This window comes from Marmota monax, unplaced genomic scaffold, assembly GCF_021218885.2.
Source record: "Marmota monax isolate L192 unplaced genomic scaffold, Marmota_monax_Labrador192_F-V1.1 WCK01_AAM20220418_F8-fsc00209, whole genome shotgun sequence".
Classification (NCBI taxonomy): Eukaryota; Metazoa; Chordata; class Mammalia; order Rodentia; family Sciuridae; genus Marmota; species Marmota monax.
In genome coordinates, this window is record NW_026694493.1 from 1,404,610 (window position 1) to 1,426,219 (window position 21,610).

Here is a 21,610-nt window from a genome sequence, read left to right on the forward strand (position 1 = left end):
GTAAAATAGTGACTCTGGGGGTGAGCACATTCCTATCCTGGAGGTGATCAAATCTATAGAAAAATCATGAAGGCAGAGCTTCCTGTTTAAGCACAGATGAACAGAAGTGGGTCTAGGGGAGATTTTGTTTTTAGTTAACCAAGAAGAGGGCATAAACAGAAAAATAGAAAAAGAGGTAAAAGTCTTTATTTGTAAGAAATACTTATTTGTGGAGCCTCAGAATATTGAGTTCTATACATGGCTTTGAATGAACCAGAAGAGGAAAGAGGAGTACTCAGATCCTGTTCTTGATCCATCTTGGAGCCTCATTAACCAGCACCACAGTCTCCCATCCCTGGAGCACCAATTGACATTACCTACCTATTGGTAATCCTGGATTCCCCATCTGCCCTGCCAGACTTTAGTCCTTCACTTGTATGTGCTCTCCTTAAATTGAAAACTTCCCACCAGCTGCAGAAATGAATCCTTTAAATTTTTATTTTCCAAAAATATGGGGAAAAAAATTTAAATAAAAAAAATTCATTTTCCCTTAAGCACTCATCTTTGAATTAGAATGGAACTAAATCAGGACTGCTATTTTATCCACAAATACACTTGCATGTACCATTCCAAATATGCTTTAAAGATGTTCAAATTGTAGAAGGCTCAGAGTTAAACCAGATTGATCGGGGACTGTGAGTCCCTAAGGTGAAAACACACCTTACCTCAGAACTGGGAGATGAGGATGACAGCCATTTTTTTTCTTTCTTGCATTTTTTTAGAAGAAATGCTGCAGTGTGATGCCCCTCTCATCAAAGAAGTCACTGAAATGAGTCAAGTCAGTACAACCACATTGCTAATGGTCCAGAGCCACGTCATGAAATCTCTGGATGAAAAGTGGTGAGTATGAAGGCAAAGATTCGTGGGCTTTCCAAAGCCATATTAATCAAGGGTCTCACAATCCCTTCTCACAGCTCATTGCTCCAGACTCCCAAGCAAAGAAAAGCCAAGCTTATCTTGAACCCTCTGTCTACCTGCGTGCACGCGCGCGCACACACACACACACACACACACAGACATACACACACACATACCGTTTCTGCTCTGTTGCCTTAAAGAGGAACAATGTTGATCAGTAAAGGTAGACTGATACCCATAAAGGATTGAAATGCTGGCGAGATGGGTATTTTTGAGTGATTCACCGTCCATCTCCCACTGCAGCTCCCTCCAAAAGCTGAGCTAGGTTTGCCTCAATTGTTTATTTTTCATGTACCAGGTTTTGCCTTTTTGGATATTCTTGGTCTCCCTTCTGGCAGGTTTAAGGATTACCAAGATATATTCCCGTTTCCTCCTCCTTCTCCGGAGGTGGAGTCTGAAGCACCAGCTCTGCCTAAGAAGCCCTCAAAGATAACAATGTACCTGCAGGAATCCCAGGTCAGTGAGAAGAGAGTGAAAAGCAGACACTGGACACAAGAAAGCCACTGTGTAGGCATCATCAGCTGCACATGATTACCACCACTCACCCATTTAATCACCAAAAGAATGACCCCTGGGGCTAGGTTCTTAAAGGCCCACTTTATAAAGGAGGAATCTGAGGCTCAGAGAAATGGTTACACTGGCAACCTAAAGTCCCTCCCTTCTCCACCTATGATTAAGACCAGCTGATTGATGCACCCAGGAGTTGGGCACACAGGACCAAATGGTCATTTTCTCACTGCTGAAGGCTGTTTTAGAGGAACTGAAGCCAAGAGGTTTTATAATCTTCTCTGAACCCCCATTAGACCAACTTCCACATTTAGTCACTGGCATAACAGGACAACTTAAGCCTCCACTTAACAGGGTGAGCCCCAAACTGTATAACAAGGGGTGGGGCTGACACAAGTGATCAATAGATGAGCAACTTTCAGAGACACATGCCAAGGGCTGAGTGCAGTGCACCCATTTCCTTCTCTCACACATGTTGTCTAGCTTATTTATCTCTCACAGCAGGAAGGAAAAAAGGAAGAAGAGACTAGATAGAGTGCTACTTAGAAAAATCTCTTCATACAGGTTGAGAAAAGACACAGAACCCTTCAATAATTACTTGCTCAATGTGTTTCACCATTGGTTAGAACCATAAAAATTTGAGCCCAACTGTATAATGCCAAAGATCACGCTAATAAGGTATCTCTGGAAATAGTGCCAAAGCCCATTGATCCACAACTCCACAGGTGAAAAAGTGTTGATCTCTCCTTTCTCCTTTGTATTTTCTCTATATCTGGATTGCCTTTATGTCAGGGCATCGTGAACAATCACATATGATGTTTAAAAGAATTCTGTACTCAGAACCAGGACACTTGTTTTCATTTCAGATCTTCCAGTTGCTCTTAGCTAAGATTAGAGGAAACCAGCATGTTCTAAGCCCTGTGTTAGGGTTTCCCTGTATAACCACTAAGCTTCATCACTACACAACTACTTCATCACGTCATCACTACACTGAAGGCTATTGTTTCTGTCTTACATATGGAGACGGTTGGGTACAGGTCAAGGGAATTGAACAAAATTACATAATTAGGGAGAAGCGAGGCTCCAGACTCAATGCTTCTAATGCCCAAACCAGTGTTTTTCAGACCTCACTATGACTGTCTAAAACCAGGCTTATGCTGAGGTCCCCTCTCGGTAGAATGAGACAATTGAGCTAGTTGTTAATCAGCGAGATTCTTTATGGCTATAAATATCCATTTACCTAGGAGTTAATGAACTGGATAATGGTCACTAGGTACCTATTAAAAAGAGATGAAGATTCACTCCCCATATGGGCCACCAGAGAGAGGGAGGGAGAGAGAGGAAGAAACATAAAATTTATGGGTACAGTTTTATGGGTGTGATGGGTAGATATTAGTGGGTGCATACAATTTTAGTTTTCACTTTTAAATGTTTGGCAATGGTTTTGCTCATTTCCTTGTTCCTTCAACATTTCAAAATCTGCCTGAACCATCATTCCTTTCTTGTAAGCTGCCCTTACCTATGTCCCGTGTTTGTTCCTGTTTGAGCATTCATGCTTCCTCTCCAGTGGCACCTCAAGTCATTGTTGAAAGACTGGTAAAAAGAGAATGGGCAATGGCCCCAGCTATACCTAGTGGAAACTGGACTCTTCCACCCACCAGCTGCTTGATTTGAGACAGGTTAAACAAGCTCTTTGACTTGAGTTTCCTTACATGTAAGTTAGTGCTAAAAATTATTCCTAAAAAATGTTGGATTAGATATAATGAATGTTGAGTTTCTGGCACACAGTAGACTCTCAGTGAACAGCTACGCCAATGAATGCAACATCCTCTCTTTCTTTTCCCAGAAAAAAGGGTGGCTGAAAATGACCAGCTTTATCAAGAGCTTTTGCAAGTACCGCAAATTTATTTCAAATCCCAGTAAGCGCCAGGAATTTATAGACTATCTTCACTTGGAAATGTGCAATAGCAAAGACAGTAAGTTACTTCTCTGTTTACCCCCTGGACATATTTCAGCCACTAGAATTAGCCCTGATAAGAAGCACAGAGCTTATTGCTTTGTGTCATGACTATGTCAGCCTGGAGTCTAGCAAGAGCCCCAGGTCCTGAGTGCTGAGACTCACCCAGGCCTCCTTGGACAGCAGCCTCTGCTCAGGGAGCCAGTGAACATGAAGGATGGCTAACAAGGTCTCAAAGTTTATAAGACGATTTCCTGGTGTTGTTTAATTTGATCTTTCAAAAATCTTTTTTAAATTTTTCTGCTTATAAAATTAACATAATATTAATAAAGAGGTAATTAAAAAATTATAGGAATATATAGCGTAGAAGTGAAAATCCTTCAAGAGATAACATTGTTAAAGCTTTGCAAATCTACCTCCTGATTATTTTTTATGTATCTCTTAACATATTTTTCCAACAAAATGCCATGTGCTCTCTATTTTATAACTTGTTTGTTTTGCTTAACATCATATCTTAGATGTTATTTGATGTCAGTATACATCTCTCTGCCTTGTTTTCAACTGCCACAAAGTGTCCCTTGTATGAATTTATCCAACTGCTTCATTCATCCATTCTTTCATACTTTTTGAGACTTTACTCTGGCACACACTCCAGGTGCTGGGGACACATGGGTGAACATGCACCAAGCAAATCTTCTCTTGAGGCACCTGTAGTTTTCAAATAGAAAAAATTGAGCCAGAGATGTTGGAGCTGGATTGCCTGGGTTTAAATCTACCACTTTCTATTGCAAAGACTTGGGATAGTGACTTTGTGCCTCAGTTTCTCAATACATGGGAGGGATAGAATCCATCGGATAGAATAATTATTCCTATCCTATACGGTTGTTGTGACAATGAAGCGAGGTAATACATTTAAAGCATCTTAGAACTATTGGCAATAGCATTGAACTCTAAAAGGGTTAACCAAAATATTGCTATTATTACATAATTTTGATGAGTGATCCCAGTGATAGTTACAGGGAGACCCTGATGAAGAGTGGGGGAGTGCTCAGGGAAGACTTCTCCCAGAAAACAGCAGAAAGCTGAGTTTTCAGGAATGATCAAGCTAGACAGTTTGGGTAGGAGGGAACAATGGAAGCAATGGTTGCTAGGTGTGCAAAGAGGGTGGCAAATCAGGAACTGCAATCAGACCAGCTGAACCAGATCAATGCAATGGGGAAAGTCCCAGAGATGAGACTCAAGAGTTTCAACAGTGACAAATTATATGTTTCTTAAGGACTTTTGAGTTGTTATAACATGCACCTAAAATTACCAAAGAGAGAGAGGCACAGAGAGAGAGAGAGAGAATTTTTCTGAAATAAATTCCTTAAAATGTTAGTACTGGGTACAGGGTTAAACAGTTAAATTTTGGCCCTCCAAAACCACTAATGTATACTCTCATCAACAGCATCATCTAGTGTCTTGATTCCTCAAATTCTCACCAGTACGGAATATTAAATTTTTTTGAAAACTGCCAACTTGTAAATGAAAAATAATGTACCATTTTTATTTATATTTCTTTAGTAGTTAAGCCTTTTTATTTATTAACCATTTGTATTCTTTTTTGGACTTTTTTTGTATGTGTTCTTTGTCTTTTTTTTCCTATAGAAATTTTAATATTATTTTTTTAATTTGCAAAAACTTTTGTGTGTATCTTTCACTAACTGCTTTACAACCAAATGTTTGGGACTCAAGGGGCTGGGGATATAGCTCAGTTGGTAGAGTGCTTGCCTGCCATGCACAAGGCCCCTGGGTTCAATCTCTAGTACCACCAAAAGAAAAAAATAGGATTCAAGAATAAGTCTAACTCTTCTGTTTCCTCTTTTAAATGAAAATCAGCTCAAGGCCTCATGCCCACCTCCCAGCGTTGCCTGATGGCCTAGGAACAAGAGCGCCTATTCTACTCCACGGGAGGCCTACCTGGCCCCACTTCCCCTCAGACTCAGGGCCGAGCCTGGTGGTATTCAATCTGCCGCTGGTTCACATCATTTATTTTCAAGTACAGATACATACAAGTGACAGTAGAAATAACTGAATATCTCCTGTTCAATCCAAGAAATAGAAAAATGGGTAAATCAGATGATACTCTGGGCTTGCCTTCACTCACCACAGACGGAACCTCTTTCTTGAACATAAGTGTTTGATTATTGTCTTTTAAAATGTATGTGTTTCCATACCCTCCCTGTATTGACTAAAACAAGTCTCTGATTCCCTTTGGAACCTCCACTCCATTCCTGTTACTGATTGTCTTGGGTCATTCTGTGCTTTTTGTTTTGCCCGAGAAAACAGAAGCAACCAGAAGAGAACTTCCGGAGCTTTCTTTCACCACATTGCCTGCTCAGCACCCCCTGCACTCAATGCTCTTGTCACCGGGAGGAAGTGCCTTGCTTCCTCTTCAGTGAGCCCACTCACGTCTTCCCAAGGCCACTAATTGAGCCAGTTTTGTTTGTTCTCTTGCATAAGTTTAGGGGTTTTTGGTTTTTTGGTTTTGCTTTGCTTTGTTGTTGTTTCTGAATTACTCAGCACCAAATATGGCATAGTACTTCTCAACTAAAAATTAATAATAATTTCTCCCTGGTCTATATTCCATTCCAGCTATCTAGCACATTTGTCTGTTTCCCTTTTGAAGAAAAACTCTCAAGAATTATGCATTTGGGCTGCACTTATTTTTTCTTTTCTTCCCATTCATTTTTAGACTACTTTAAAAAGTCACTTTTTAAAACTACAATTTGCATATAGCAAAATCCACCAGTTGTGAATGGGGATGAGCTTTGGCGAATGCAGCTACTCCTGCCATCATGTTATTGAATATTTCCATCATCACAAAAAATTGCCTCATGTCCCCTTTTTGTCAGCATCCTCCCCCGTCTACTACCACAGTCTGGTCCGGCAACCATCGATCTGCTTTCTCTCACTATGTTTAGCCTTTTCTAGAATATGCTATAAATGGAATGAGGCTAGCTTCTTTCACATAGCATAAGGCTTTTGAGATTCATCTGTGCTACTGTGTATCTCAGTAGTCCATTCCTTTTTATTTCTGAGTAGTATTCCATTGTACCGCACCATAATTTGCTTATCCATTCACTAATGGATAGACATTTGGCTTGTGTCCACTCTTGGGTTGCTATGAATAAAGCTGCTATAAATATTCAAGTTGAAGTCTTTGTGTGGATATGTCATTTCTCTTACGTGAATACCTAGGGGCAGAATTGCTGGGTCATGTGTTAACTGTATGTTAACTTTATAAGGAAATTCCAGGCTGTTTAACAATTTGTCTTTCAGAATGATTGCCCTGACTATAATGTAAAGAATGTACCACAAGGAAGCAAAGTAGAAGAAGAACAGTCAGGGCTAGGACTAGGGTGAGGCCAGTGGCCATATAAGGCATAAAAGTTAAGAAGACTGTGACTCTCAGGGTCACACAAGGCCGACTCTACACTTGTACCACATTAAGTGAAGGTGTGTCCTTCAGTTCTGTGTTCTGGGTACCTCAGTCTCCTTACCTGAGAAAACTCAGTTAAGTGGTTTTCACAATAACTGAAAGATAACGAAACGACGATGGCTGGAAAAATGCAGTTGCAACAAAGACAAATTGTGGGTACATTTGAAATACGTTTAGAAAGCAACAGAGTAAACTGAGTATTGGATGTGGAAAGAGGAGGCAGTCAACTATGACTCCCAGGTAACAGCAAGTTGGAACTGCTGACATCGGTGGGTGAGAGATAATTATTAAATATTTGTGAATTTTTGAGCCAACTGATATGCCATCAGTAGCTTGAAATTAATTACAGGGGTAATATTTGCTATAGAAATCAGCAGATAACATAAATCAGTTCTCCCTTCTACCACCAGAGCCAGTTTACAAGCATAACACAGCTTTTAGGTTTCCTGGGTGGAATTAGTGCCTTCTTTTCCTCCTACCCCTGATCCTCACTCAGTTCCCACTGTTATCCAGACTTTCTTTTTCTTTAAAGTCAAGTCTAATAAAGAGAGATTATAAAATAGTAAGTCAGGGAACAGGTGTCTTAGCCAGTGCAGCAGTAACCCTTGGACCCAGCACATTACCTGGGACAGAACAAGTGCTGGATGTTGCAGTCACCCTCCTGTCCTACGTATTCCAAAAGGAATCCTGCTTGTATCACACCCCCATCAGTCACTCCTGAAGGACCTCAGAATAAAGTATTTACAGAAAGAAGAGTGAACTCTAGAGATGGAATAGACAATTTTCTTAATCCCAGCCGAGTAACTAACCAGGATCTGCTTGTCAGATCCAGCCTCAAACTGTTCTCTTCTCAGACATGAATCCCTGTGCATGGATCTCTTTGGATTTATTCTAGTCTAGAAACTTTCTGAAAGAAACCAAATCTTCTAGAAGCTTCTATGTGCCCCTTTATTTATTCTTACCTCTTTACTACTGTGGCTCTCTACCCTCGGTTTCTTTAGTAAACCTTTATGTTTTGTCTTTTCCTTTATGTTGTTTTCCCCCATTTACTCCAAATTGCTTCCTTGATAAACAGAAAGTCAAGTTGGCTGGTTCAGTTTTCACAGTCTCTGCAGAAACCTTCGGATTTAGCATAACTACACTGTGATTATCTCTCTGTCCAACAAGGACCATGAAAATATCCTTTGGTGCTCAACTGAGTTTTTGTTTTTTTGTATGTGCCTTGTCACACAATCTGAGCAGATGGATTTTTCAGCAGCCCTTCAAGTCTAAGGGGCTGTTTGCCTAATGGTAGAGAATGACTATGTCAATAGGCTCAGAGGGTGGGTCCATGTGTCCTTTCTTCATTGTAGTTATGCCCAGGCTGAAAGCTTCAGACTGAAGAGTGACTTCGTCACACCAGATTATAATTACTTCCTCTCTCCCCCAGATTTCCCCGGGTCATCCAGTTTATCAGTACGTCCAATCCCATTGTCCACCAACATCCGGAGTGCAGACCCAGAGAATGGAGAGATGACCCTTCTAAAGCGCCGTATATATGGTCACAGGGTCATCATTGTCAACTTTGCAATTAATGATTTATATTTCTTATCTGAAATTGAGAGGTAAGTTCCCCATCTCTCCTTCCTTTCCTTCCTCTCCTGACTTTCCATCCTTAAAACCTCCCGGCATAGATTGGCTTGGTGTAAGAAGTATAGTGATTCAGCCCCACCAAGCAGTAAAAAAAAAAAAAAAATCTCCTCTAAAATCTCCTAAAAATAAATGCAATTGAAAGAGCACTTAGCATATCATCTGGCAGGTGATCTGTGCTCAATTAATACTTGTCAATGAGTGAATTATGGTTGAATGAAGTCACAACCTGGCCCAGAGCTGGCCCTGCCTTTTTCAAGCCAGAAATAAGTCTGGTGCCCTACACTCACTGTTCTCATCTTCTCCTGTGATTTCTTGCATCATGTCTCTTCTTCAGATTTAATGATTTGGTGAGTTCAGCTCAAATGCTGCAGGTCAACAGGACATACACTGAGAATGACCTACTGCTGCTGCGGGCCAAAATTAACATTATCCTAAGGCTCTTCCTGAATTCTGACATCCCTCCAAAGCTGAGGGTAAGGAGGACTCCCACTCCGCTTTGGCGTTCACCAAGAAGTAATTCTCCCATAAAAACCCTGAAAGCTAATTGCCAGGCATGTCCTGAGTCTTGGACCAACTCGATGTCCTACATAGCAGCAAGCCCACAGAAAGCTCTGCCTTCTGGAATGGGGTGGTCTTGAGGGCCCCGGGGGCTAGGAGAGATAGCCCGCCTTTCCTGGAAGCTCTGCCGGTAACAGGCTCCACTCTGTGGGTAGGTGAATATCTCTGAGTCCCAGAAGGAGGCTATCCTTGCTGCAGTTTCAGAGGGCCACCTGGATCGGACCACCTTCCACGGGGCTGTCATGTCCATCTTCCCCGTCATTATGTACTTCTGGAAAAGGTAACCCTCTCCCTTTACCCAGCAACCGCCAAGCCAGGAAAACACATTTAGCTTTCCGGACAGACTGCTGTCTTTCTCGGGGCCTCTCGTTCCTAATTTCCGTTTTCGTGGGGAATATGATGGCGGTTCTTATCCTACTTGATGCACTCTGTCCCTCACACTGAACGCTGAATCAGAGGATGGAGGAGGAGTGAGACAGGGAGGCAGAACAAGGGGCTCCCCGGCTCTGCTCTCCCTGGTTTGCCTGCAGTGACAGCGTGAGGTTTTCTTGGGCCTTTCTCACCTGAGGGTGAAGTGGATATAGCTCCTTGGGGAGAACTTGTGTCGAGGCTGACCAACACAGTGGCTTGTGCTTGGGAGCCTCGTGGAAAGAGTCACAGAGAAGCATTTTACTGCTGCGTCCAAGTTATTGCCACTGTGATAATTTGCTAAATATTTCAATTTTCAAGAGGAAGTAGAAATTCAGAACTTTATGACACGTCTTCCAAGGTTAAAGTGGCAAATGTGGCAACTAATTCAAAATGAAAATGTGGTGAGGAGCCTGTGAAGGCCAAAACGTGAAAAGGAACAAAATATCCACAGACCAAAGGCAACCTGTGCCCACTGGTTCCTAACCTGCCCCAAGGAGTGGGCTGGCCGACTGACCTCCATTCTCCCAGTTCCCCTGTGTTCTGCCACAGTCCTACTTCATGTCTTCCACATAGTATGTGGCAGCGACCAGAGGACAACTGTGGTATTTCCCTAGACAAGACTAACGGGGATCATGATTTGACTCTGTCTCCTCAGTTGCCCTTCTTTCCTTCCAAAATGTGACTTTAATGAAATAAAATTATAAAATCTGCTTACCAACCTTTATTTTAAAATCCCTAAGATAATAAATTATTTAAAACAGGTTTACATAAATACAAAAATCTTAATTTGTAAGCAGTTAACCTTTTAAATATCAATTGCTATCTGATGGCACTAATTTTAGAATTCCTAACCAGGACTAAATAGAAAACTCATCCTGGAACCTTTTAAGGGAAACTTCTGAAAAATATGCTTCTCCTGGTGCAACTCAGTGCTCTGCTTCCCAGTCTGTCTTAAGAAAGATTACAGTTGCTTCAGGGGGTTTTTGATCCTTAATCCGCATGCAGTTGGTTCTTTACTTGATTTCCTATACACTTGCAAAGAGATTTATGTTGTGCAAATTGTGTTCATGTGTATTATCTCAAAGAATCCCTCAACAACACTATGAGGTGGGTGTGCAAAGCATTATTACCCCTGTTTTATAGATGAGGAAACTGAGGCACAGAGTAGTTAAGGGACTTGCCTAAGGCCACTTGGTAAGTGGTAAAACCAGGATTAGAAACCAGTTCTCTTGGTCTCTTTCCAGCATAAGTAATGCACCTGTGGCATACTGGAAAGTCAGGGGAGGGACACTGTGCAGCAGGTGGGATGGGACAAAGCAACGGTGATAGAAGAGCTGCCCCTCGGGGAGTGGAGAGGACAGCAGCAGGCAAGACCACCAGAGCCAGGGGAGCATAGAGAATAAATAAAGTCTTAGCCAAGACGGAACAAGGGGTCCAACCCCAGGACTGGCAGAGGGTAGCGAGGAGCTAGGGGGCCAGGGAGGATACCACGGTGAGTGCTGGGGGGCCCTAGGGAGCAACAGTTCTCAGGTCACAGTGATTCAGGAGCCTGGGAAGCCACTGGCTATTCCAGAGGAAGGCCTGCTGAGAAGAAGGTAGGAGATCCAGGACCTCAGGAAGGGGCAGAGGGAAACCCGGGCGGACATTCCAGCTGCATCAGCTGGGGTTAAATAAAGCAAGCATCCCAAGAGTTATCCCTGCTCCAGGACCAGGCATAGCAGATTCTTCACCAGCTCCATTCACTAGTGGCTCCAGAAGAAAGTCCCATTGTACTGCCCAGACCAGGCCCTTGCTGAAGCCAGTTCTGGACAAAAAAAGAGACCTCAGAAGAAGGGCCTCTGAGAGCAACACTGGAGGCCATGATGCTCTTCTCTTCTCCGTTGGACACCCGTGCTCTCTGAGGACTGGTCCACTCCGGTTTCCCCTGGCCTCTTTATTCTAGCCCCCTCCACAGGGGGTTTTCTCCCTGTGACTGAAGGCCCTTCTTCCCACAGGTTTTGTACTTGGAAGGCAGCCCGCTCTTACCTGCAACACATGGGAAAGGGGATGAAAGACAGAAAATGTGCTTCTAAACCTGCATACAAATACCCTCCTTCAAGTGGAGGTAAGCACTCATCCTCATCCTGCAGCAACTGAGACTTGTGAAGAGAGAGCAAGGGCCCGAGGGCCAACTGTCAGACTCACAGGGCACAGGGAGGTGTTTGCTGGAACAGTAGATAGCTCCTTAACTTGGTCTTTGGAGAAATGGGAGGCCTCAGGATAAAGTACATCTTATCCATGGCTTCCAGCATTATCGAAAGGATACCTCCTCCATTACTGCTCCCCAGCACTGGCTCCCATGAGACTTCGGGGCCTGGCGCCACGGTCCACCTGGTGTCACCTGGAGGCAGTAACTTGCCTCACTGCTGTTTAAGAGGCTCCCTGCCCCCCATTAAACCCTACTACTTGAAAAGCATTTAATTTAAAAAGTTAAGTGAGAAAAAAATTTAAAATTGGATTAATGGCATAGTTTTAATGTGATACATATGTGTGTGTGTGTGTGTGTGTGTATCTTGTTACAGACACATATAATTGTATAAAAGCATAGGAAAAAACCTTAGAAATAAAGATAAAAGTGTCAATTGAGTTATCTCTGGGAGGTGTGATTGTGAGGGATTAATATAGTTATTAATCTACATATATCATATAATCATGTATTAATATGCCTATTTAAAATGATATATAACATTTAATATTTATTATAATATATTACATTATTTAAAATATATTATTAATATGTTTATTTAAAATATAAATAAGCATATGTACTTTTACTTAAAGTACATATGCTTATTTATACTTAAGCATAACTTAAGTATATATATTTATTTAAGTATATATTTAAAAGATATTTATTATTTAAATAAATAAGTATATATCTATACCTTTTTTATACATGTGTACTTATTTATATTAAATATATTATATATAATTTGTATATGTATTTAATTTTGTGTATACACACACACACACACACACATTTTCTTGGCACAAAGCCATTAAACCCAGTCCCTTTCCTAATATGGAAATACAACTAAGATTAGTACTTTAGTGCAAGAGAATTTTAATGAAGGGAGGAGCATGGGACAGGTCAGTCTACTCTCAGTAGAAAGTTCTGGAAATCAGAGTCTGTGAATTTAAGGACAAGACCAGCATCAGAACAAAAGCAGAGATAGGAGAGGAATATTAAAAACAGCAACTCATGGCACTCTGGTGGAGCAGAACATTCTCTTGATCTGGCTGAAACCTGCCTTATTCTCACATCCATTTTCCCAGACACCCAGCCCTGTCCCCATGCCAGCTTTCATGTCATACATAACACCCGCTTCTTAGCGTGCCAGCAAAGACCCTTGGGAAGCTGGGGAAGCGACCCTGGGCCCACTGCAGGGCCTGACTCCTGCTCCTCTGATAGGAATCTCTGTAAGCACAGAAGTGACCCAGACGGGTGCCCACCTCATGAATCCAGCAAAGCCTTTATTCAGCAGTGAAGTCAGGCAGCGGAGGGCTCACTTTCTGGGTGGAAAATGGCACTGATTACGGGGGAGGTATGGGTCTATATAGGTTACATTGGGGGGTGTCTCAGTTCTCAAAGACTGTGACAGAACATGGATAAAAGGTTGCAAATATTTGGAACTTGTTTCCTTCTGGGCACAGTTTTTAATTACGCAGTATTTTTACAGGACAGGGATAGAGGGTTCCGGGTTCACAGTCCAGTGCTCATCTGACCTCCAGGGGTCATTGTATTGCCATGGGAATAAGTTCCAATGTGTAGTTTCACTGTCACATCACTGAGAAGTGATTTATGGAAAAGATCAAAGCTTTGGCTTCTCTCTCCCTCCCTCCTCCCAGGTCACACTCTGTGTTGGGGATTTATCAATTCCATTATCCTTCAATCTCACCCCTAGGAAGTACATCACCTACCTCCCTAGCTGAAGCTGCATGATGACCATTAACTCAACAGCCTTGTGCCTTGCAAAATGTTAGGTCAGCAGCCGGAAATCAGGAACCTCTCCAGTACTTGGGGCAAAGTGTCCTTATGGACAAGAGGGCTTATTTAGGATGGGGGTAGGGAGATGTAGAAGGACTTAGGCAGCAAGGGCAAGATGGTGAGTGAGGAAGTTAGGGACAGAGCCAGAACAAAGGAGCATGGAGAGAGTCTTCTAAGGAGGTCAACATCCTGTTTGCAAAAGTGCTCACAGGCTGGGCAGGCCTGTAATCCCAGTGACTCAGGAGGCTAAGGCAGGAGGATTTCGAGTTCAAAGCCAATTTCAGCAAAAGCAAGGTGCTAAGCAACTCAGTGGGACCCTGTCTCTAAATAAAATAGGGCTGGGGATGTGGCTTAGTAGTTGAGAGCCCCTGAATTCAATCCCCAGTACCAAGAAAAAAAAAAGAGCTCACAGACACAAGGGGACTCAATCAGACAGACACTTCTTGTGCTCTAAGTGGGGATCCAATAGAAAAACTGAAACAGGTGTGTGGATGGATGGGCACCTATCAATACATTGAGGAGAGAATGGACAGGGGAGGAGATAAGGGAAGGAAGAAATTCCAGAGACTATAAAAAGAACAAGCCAAAACTCCTCCACCAGATTCCCGGCTCTGGGGCCCCTTCTCTTTGGAGAAGTCTGTCTCTGTCACTTTTGCAATAAACCTGCTGCTTGCCTGTATCTCTGTGTCCTGTTCTTCAATTCTTTGCTGAATGGAGACAAAGAACCCAGCACCCCTAGGCGGTAACAGGAGTGTGGATGGAGGACAAGGAAGGAAATAGAAAGGAGGAAAAAGGGAGAGAGACGCAGATAGGCGGGGCAAGTAATCCATACCTGGGCAGAGAAGAAGAAGTGCTCTATAGTGGAAGCCGAAGAGTCCCAGCCTCTGGCACATTTCCTGTAGCTGAGCTCCAGGGAAGTAAATCCCTAAATCTTCTCTGGTATTAAAAGGGAGGAGAGGGCAGTGGAATGCCCAGAATGAAGGGATCAGGGTCCAGGCCCAGAGAGCCCTCACATGGGCTGAAGGACCCCCAGAGAGCCCTCACATGGGCTGAAGGACCTTGAGCATTCTTTCCACCCACTGCCAGATTTAAGATAACAAAAGTCTGGACTTATTAACACCTGCAATGTGAGAAATGTTAGAGAAGGGCTTTTTGCTTGCTTCGGAAGATTCATCTTCTTAGGTGTCGTAGGGTTTTTAACACACTGCTTTCCTCCTTCTCCAGGAGACCAGGGCGTCCTAAGATTCACCCTGCTCAGAGGTGTGGAGTGGTTTGGGTCTCAACAGCGGGGGGATGCAAGTTCAATCCAAAATTGTGAGTTGGAAATCCACTATTCTCAAGAGTCCACTACTACTCAATTAGAGGTTGGTTAAGGCAGCTTGGCCTGCCCACTTACTGACTAGGAGGAGACTGAGACCCCACAATAGGAAGTGACGTGCTCAAGGTCACACAGCTTGTGAGTGGCAGAGATGGGGTGAAAAGTAATTCTTCCTGGCCTACTTTGAGGGCTCCATACACAGCTATTACCTGAATAATTGTGTCGTCTTGATTCTTCTTTAGCCCCTTGAAGCAGCTGCCTTGAGCTTTTCTCTGTCTCTGCTAACTCTTCTGCCCAATTCAGGTGTGAAAGGCAAGCCTTAAGAGACCACCCACAGCTACTTCCCCTTCACACCGAGACCTCCTGCTGGCTTGGGCAGTGCCTACATCCTATATGTCCTCTTATCGGAGGCTCTTGCTACTGACTTCTCATCCCTATAGCAAACCCCAGGGTCCTTGCCTTCTGTGTTGGGGGGGGGGGGCATATTATATGTTTTTCCCCCAGCTTTACTGACAAGGAGTCAACCCCACTCTGAAGCAGTAGACCTACTTATTTTCCATATGGCCTCTCCCAATTAACCTTTCCTTCCTATACCAAGTATCAGCTTTTAATCGGAGAAGAAGGTGGGGATACTGATTTTCTGCTTCTCATGGTCGCGAAATGCCAGCTGGAATGAGCTGCATTATGTGTGTTCTGTTGTAGCTGAATGGGGGAGGCCACTGTGGAACACTGCCATGATCCCTGACTCCAAGCAGCCCTAAGATCTGGTGAGTCTAGAGTTGATCTGGCTTAACCTCCTTATTTCACCTCCCTGGGTCTATGTAGCAGGGACAGAAAATAACACGGCATGCAAACAAGGTCTCTCAAACATCTCTGGAACTTTCCCAACACCTTCCCCGGAGGGTTTCCTGGAAGCTCTCCTGGATCCTCCTCCCCAGACTACAATTCCCTAAGTGATAGAGTTTGAGACATGAGTTCTGATCAAGTTTTTCTTTGTATTTGTCTAGCATCATCTGGAAACCTTTCCCAACCGAGAGCTGAACCATCTTCCTTGCAGCTGGGTCCTTTCCTGGGGTAGGCATGAGCTGGAAATCCTCAGTTCTGAGGGGCTCTGTCCAAGATTACAATGGGAGAGACCTAGCTCCACATTCTGACAGTTCAGCATGTAGAACCAGGCTGACCCTTCTTTCTGGGGTGAGGGCACCTGGGGCAGGGGCAGCTAGGCAGGGATTTCTCTGTGAGGGATCCTTGCTCATCTTGAACTAGGACAGGCACTTTTAGGAATATGGAGTCCCTGCCTCACTTTTCAACAGAACACACTATGGTTGGAGACAAAGAGTGTTCCAGATGATCCCTCATTACCAGCTTTCCACTTGGTCTAGCTCTTTAGGGTATGATGTGTAAGGTAGGAAAGAAAGCAGAGATGTGCTCTCGACAGGACATCAGCAATAAGAACAGAAAGGATTTGAGCCGATCAAAATCAAAGAAGAGTGCCAAAGAGCTGCTTGAAGTTCAAGGTTATAGACAGCAGCCTCCGAGGATGGCAGGCCTGTTTTCTTGACAGCCATTCCACCTTGTCTGACCAGCTTCTTAGCTCCAGTAAGGACTTGGAGCTTCCTGAGTGTCATTGGCCAGTGGTGGTGCCTGGGAATCATCCGGGTAACTTTGAATCTCTTTACACTGGGAAAGAGATGCATATGGCTTCAGAGGTTAAAAACTGTGGGAAGGTGAGAATGAGCATTCGGGAAGCCCTGTCCCCTAGGCAAGGAGTTCTAGGTCTGGCCGTGGCTATTTCTTAAAAATAAATAATAAAATAAATAAATGACAACAGTGAACTAGAAAACAGAGCAATTCCAGTTGCCTTGTTGCCCTGGTGATAACAGGCTATTCTTTTCTCTCCTTTTAGACAAAAATTGCTCCAACCCAAAAAGAAGAAGTAATCAAGTCAGGCTTCACTGAGGCAAATCATCTCTCAGACGCCTGCCAATGCTGTCAGAACCTTTTCTGGTCAGAAATGAAATGCCCTGATGCCATCTGCCCCTAGAAAAATCAAGAAGGGACTAGGACAACAGCTCAGACATGGCAGGAGCAGACTGTAGTGGGTAAGATGTGGGCAGAGAGCATAAGAGAATGTTCCTGGCCTCCCTGAGCCTGGGAGTCCTGTTGGAGATGGTCTTCCCACAGTGAGCTGGGTCCCTGGGCTCCGAGGCTCACTCTGCAGCTGCGTGGCCCTGTGCAAACTCTGGTTCAGGGTTGTTGAAGAATCCCGTGACATATGGATGGAAGTGTCATTGAACACTGTGGGAAGCAAGGTACTGTTATTCTCTGAGGTAATACAGCAGGGTCTTTTGATGCTAGAATCTCCCATTTTCACAATGAGGCATCTATTGTCTCAGAAAATCATCCCAACAACTCTCTGAGCAGCCATGTCAGGAATCATTTATTTTCAGAGATGAAGAACAAACATGCATGGAGAAGGCGAGTGACTTTCCCAAGATCACTAGGTGATAAATAGCAGTCTGCACACCCTGTCCTGTTCTTGTTCTGTGGTAGCCATCCATGCAAATTCTCATGCACAAAAGGAATAGCTGTGCCCTGGAATTCCATTCATTTGCTGACTAACAGATTCTTCATAAAGTTATTGACCTAAAGACTCGAACACTAGTCTTAATTTTAGAGTAACTAGGCTCATTTTCTGTCCTTTAAAAAGAGTGACATGTAAAATGACAGGGTTCCCCGAACAGTCTCTGAACTGGGGATGACTGAGGAGAGGTTGGCTTGACGTCTCTATGGGTTGCAGGATTCAGCAGAACCAGAAAGCTTTTTGGAGAATCCTTTCAATTTTCCAGCCAAAGTGCCCTGCTATGCGTATGACCTTTATTTCCTAGACTTTTCCAAAGGATGGAAAATATTGTGATGTCCAAAAAGGACTGAGATCATCCAGTGGGGCTGTGATTGCAGGAGGTTCAGAAAAACTGTGGGCAGACATGACTACTGAGGAGGTGTGAGGTAGGCGAGCAAGTTGTGGGGTGCCTCGCAGGCCCAGGAAGAAGGCCCAGCCCGGCAAGCATCCAGAAGGAAGTTCCGGAAGCAGCAAATGAGATTCTTCACCCTCCTCTGTGATGAGGTTAGATCTCCAAAGCAGGACTTCAACTAATCAAAGGAAAAGTGGTTATGAAACAGAATACCTAAAAATCAGGCCAAAACTTAGACAAGGAACTAGGAAAGAAAAGAATCTAGTTATGGAACTGAGGTACCAGGAAAGACCTCAATCAAAAAGGTATAAGTCAACTAGGCACAGTGGTACACACCTGTAATCCCAGAGGTTCTGGAAGCTGAGGCAGGAGGGTTGCAGGTTCAAAGCCAACCTATAAGCTGGCCTCTGCAATTTAGTGAGGCCCTCAACAACTTAAAGAGACCCTGTCTCAAAAAAAAAAAATTTAAATGCTGGGGATGAGGCTTTGTAGGTAAAGTACCCCCTGAGTTTAATCCCCCAGGACCCCAGCCCCACCCCACCCCCACCAAAAAATAAGGAACAAGTCAAGAGCCCTGCTCAGTGGACCAGAGAGAATGTAAGGCTAGCGCCACAAGGTGACTGATCTAGTAAAATGCTGACCCAGCGTCACATGCCTAAAGGCCTTCAGGTATGGGGCTCAGGCATGGCTGAACACAATGTGGACAGGAGGCAGATTCAACTTAAGAAAGAAAAAAAGAGTTTAGCTGACCCACATGAAACTGAGTCTTTCCATTTCTTAATTCCCTCCCTCTCCACATTCACCCTGGGCATACTCAGATGCAGGTATGGAAGAACACACAAGCATGTTATTTAAAGGGGCTGGTGACACTTGCGAGGACCAACCCAGATAGGAGAAGAATCTGGTCTTTCATGGAGTCTTGCTGATTGCTTTTTCAGGTTTCTCATGCCCTCACTTGAAAGATTCTAGTTCTAACATGTCCCAATGCACAGTTTCAGCCACTGTCACAAATGCAATCCCCTAGAGAGTGCAGGCTGATGATGTAAATTAGTAAAGTAGCCCATGAGAGGCAACAGGGAGTGGTAGAGACTGTGGTAAACTTGAGAGCACGTCTCTAAGGGGACCATGACGGCCAGCTCTGGCCAGCCAACCAGCCTACCTTCTACTAAGGAAAAAAAGAAAAGCCTAACCTGGGACTCCCTGGGCTAACGTCAAGGTGTCAGTAGGGCCATGTTCCTTCCTGGAGGTCCCAGGGTAGAACCTCTCCCTTGCTGATTCAGGTTGCTGGCAAGACCCAGTCCTTGCAGTTGCAGCCATGAGATCCCCTTGCTGGCAGCAGCTGAAGCCATTCTCAGCCTCTCAGAAGCTACCTGCATTTCTTAGCTCATGGCCTCCTTCCTCCCCCATCGTTAGGGTTGGCGATGGTGAAACAAGCTCCTCTCAGGCTTTGAGTTTCTCTGCCTCTCCCACCATCACACCTCTCCAGTCCCCTCCTCCGCCTCCCAAATCCCCTTGTCAGAGCCCTCCTGGATAATCCAGGATAATCTCTGTTTTTAGGTTCTCTAACCTTGATTTCATATCCCAAATTCCTTTTTCCATGTACGATAGCATATTCACAGGTTCCAGGGATCAGGTATGGCCACAACAAAGACTGCCTCCTACAGTCCCGAGAGTAACCTTCCTAGAAAAGAGTGTGGAAACTCAGAACCAGGCCTCCGTGGCCATCCCTGCCTCCTAGACCTTGGGCACACCATTGTCTTCTTGCCATGTCTTTCTGATTATCCTTTCTCAGTCGCCCTGACTCCTCCCCTGCTTCTTCCTTGAATATCAGGCTCCCACAGCTCTACTCTCTAGCTTATCTTCTTGCACTGCACTGCATCGAAACCCCTACTCCCAGTTTCTCCTCCAAGCTTAGAATCCAAATTTCCAATTACATAATGGGACACTGCAAATTTAATATATCCCAAACTAGCCTTGGCTCCTTCACTCCCTTTCTCAACCCCAGACAGAAAACATAAGCATCTCCTTCAGCCATCCATCCCCTCCTGCACTTCAGCTGGGGGAGCAGGAAGTCCTCGGGACTTGGTCTTGGAAGCATCTCTCCATCCAATCCTCCCCTCTGCCTACTGGCACAGCCTAGGTCAGCCCCCATCCTGTGTCAGCAGCACTGGGAAGTCACCTCCTAATCTTAGCCTCCTCACTCCTCTCTCTACACACATCCGACACACTCTACTTCACCCCACACATCAAGAACCAACTCTGATCTGTTCCATGTGGAAGACTATGTATCCCCCTTCTTTGCCTAAATGAACAGAGCTTCCATTCCTTATCAGAAAACACCAGGCCATAGATAATGTGACTCTAATACAAGCTTCCAGGTTTATATCTTCCTGTGTCTCTCCCCCTCACCCACACATCCACACCTCTCTCTCTCTCTCTCTCTCTCTCTCTCTCTCTCTCTCTCTCTCTCTCTCTCTCTCTCATTCATTCCACTTTCCAGCAATAAGAGTATCTAAAATACCCTTCCATTATCCTGGTGACATCAGCCATCAGTCAGTATTTAGCAATATGAAAATTAATTCCAGTGGAAAAACCACATTGTAGAATTGAGCAAACCCGTGAAGTAGTTTTGAGTTGAAAAAAGAAAAATTGATCTATGTCATTGTTTGACTAAGGAAATAAAGGATCACTTGAATAGTAAGAATAAGATTTTTTTCTAAATCACATGATGCAGACCTTGAGCATTAATTCTTCAGCCTGAGACTATCTACATAAGAAACATATGATAAAGGAGAAAATAATAAAATATTGGTTTAATTTGGAGGGAACAAAGAGTAGAAAGTGTGATTTATGCTAATAATCCAGTTTTTATTAACAGGGGATATATAGTGATCTAGATCTTTACACCCTTATAGACTTGGATCATATACTTTTGAGGGCAGAGACTGACCTATTTTTCTTTGTACCTCCAGTACTTAACACAGTACTTAACATGCATGTAATCGTTTCCCCCTCAAAATACATTGCATGCATAAGTAAATGAATTGCACTAGTTGCTGGGAATGTAGAAGAAGAAACAGAATATGAAGTTTATGCCTTTGGTGACCTTAGACAGAGCTATTACCAGAAAATCAAATCAATAGTCAATTACAATTGTGATAGCACCAGAAAGAAGAAACATCAGATGCTATTTACTTAATGAAACTTTTTAATGTTCCAATAATTCTTGATGCCTTAAGAACTGTTTTACTTTTTAGGAAGCACAAACAATCCATTCACACCAAAGAGTGGCAGAAAGAGGGAGAGGAAAGAAGAAAGAACAAGAGAAATGGAGAGATCTGCCTCCACCTTCACACGAGCCTTTTCAGATACTTGTGTCAGAGTGACATGAAATCTCCCCCTTTTCTACAGCTGTAGACAAAACATCTGCCCCTCATTTTGAGTGCCTCCAACTGTTCCAAGTGTCACCCCTGAGGAGGGGGTGGCCCATGTCTATAGTGCTTCAGAGTGCCAGTCCTCACCCCTACACCTCCAGCAGGACTGTGGGTCACTAGCCAAAATAAAGCACATCCACACTCAACGCTGTGGGCCTGCCATCCTCTTCTTAAGAAAAAAGGTGTCAGGGAAGACAATACGTCGCTTCCCAGGGGGCTCCCAGGATCATTTCCAATTAAGAGATTAGTGGACTTTACACTTCCCATCCTGGACCAAGAACACGGTTGGCCAGTCTCCTCCAGTGGCTTTGACACCTGGACTGTCCCCTGACCCCCATTGGGGCCAGGAGGCT

At 43.9% G+C, this 21,610-nt stretch overlaps 1 protein-coding gene across 1 annotated transcript in view; it reads left to right on the forward strand.

The window, feature by feature from the left end:
• The window catches only part of Rgsl1 (regulator of G protein signaling like 1), a 47,802-nt gene extending 26,399 nt beyond the window's left edge, over positions 1-21,403 (forward strand). Inside the window, exons 13-24 of the mRNA XM_046419563.1 lie at positions 762-879; positions 1,296-1,413; positions 3,311-3,440; positions 8,332-8,506; positions 8,869-9,007; positions 9,248-9,372; positions 11,498-11,607; positions 14,755-14,844; positions 15,551-15,615; positions 15,856-15,922; positions 16,755-16,950; positions 21,081-21,403. Coding sequence (XP_046275519.1) covers positions 762-879; positions 1,296-1,413; positions 3,311-3,440; positions 8,332-8,506; positions 8,869-9,007; positions 9,248-9,372; positions 11,498-11,607; positions 14,755-14,844; positions 15,551-15,609 — 1,064 coding nt within the window. The 3' untranslated portion in view covers positions 15,610-15,615; positions 15,856-15,922; positions 16,755-16,950; positions 21,081-21,403. The remainder of the gene's footprint in view (positions 1-761; positions 880-1,295; positions 1,414-3,310; positions 3,441-8,331; positions 8,507-8,868; positions 9,008-9,247; positions 9,373-11,497; positions 11,608-14,754; positions 14,845-15,550; positions 15,616-15,855; positions 15,923-16,754; positions 16,951-21,080) is intronic.
• The last annotated feature ends 207 nt before the right edge of the window (positions 21,404-21,610 follow it).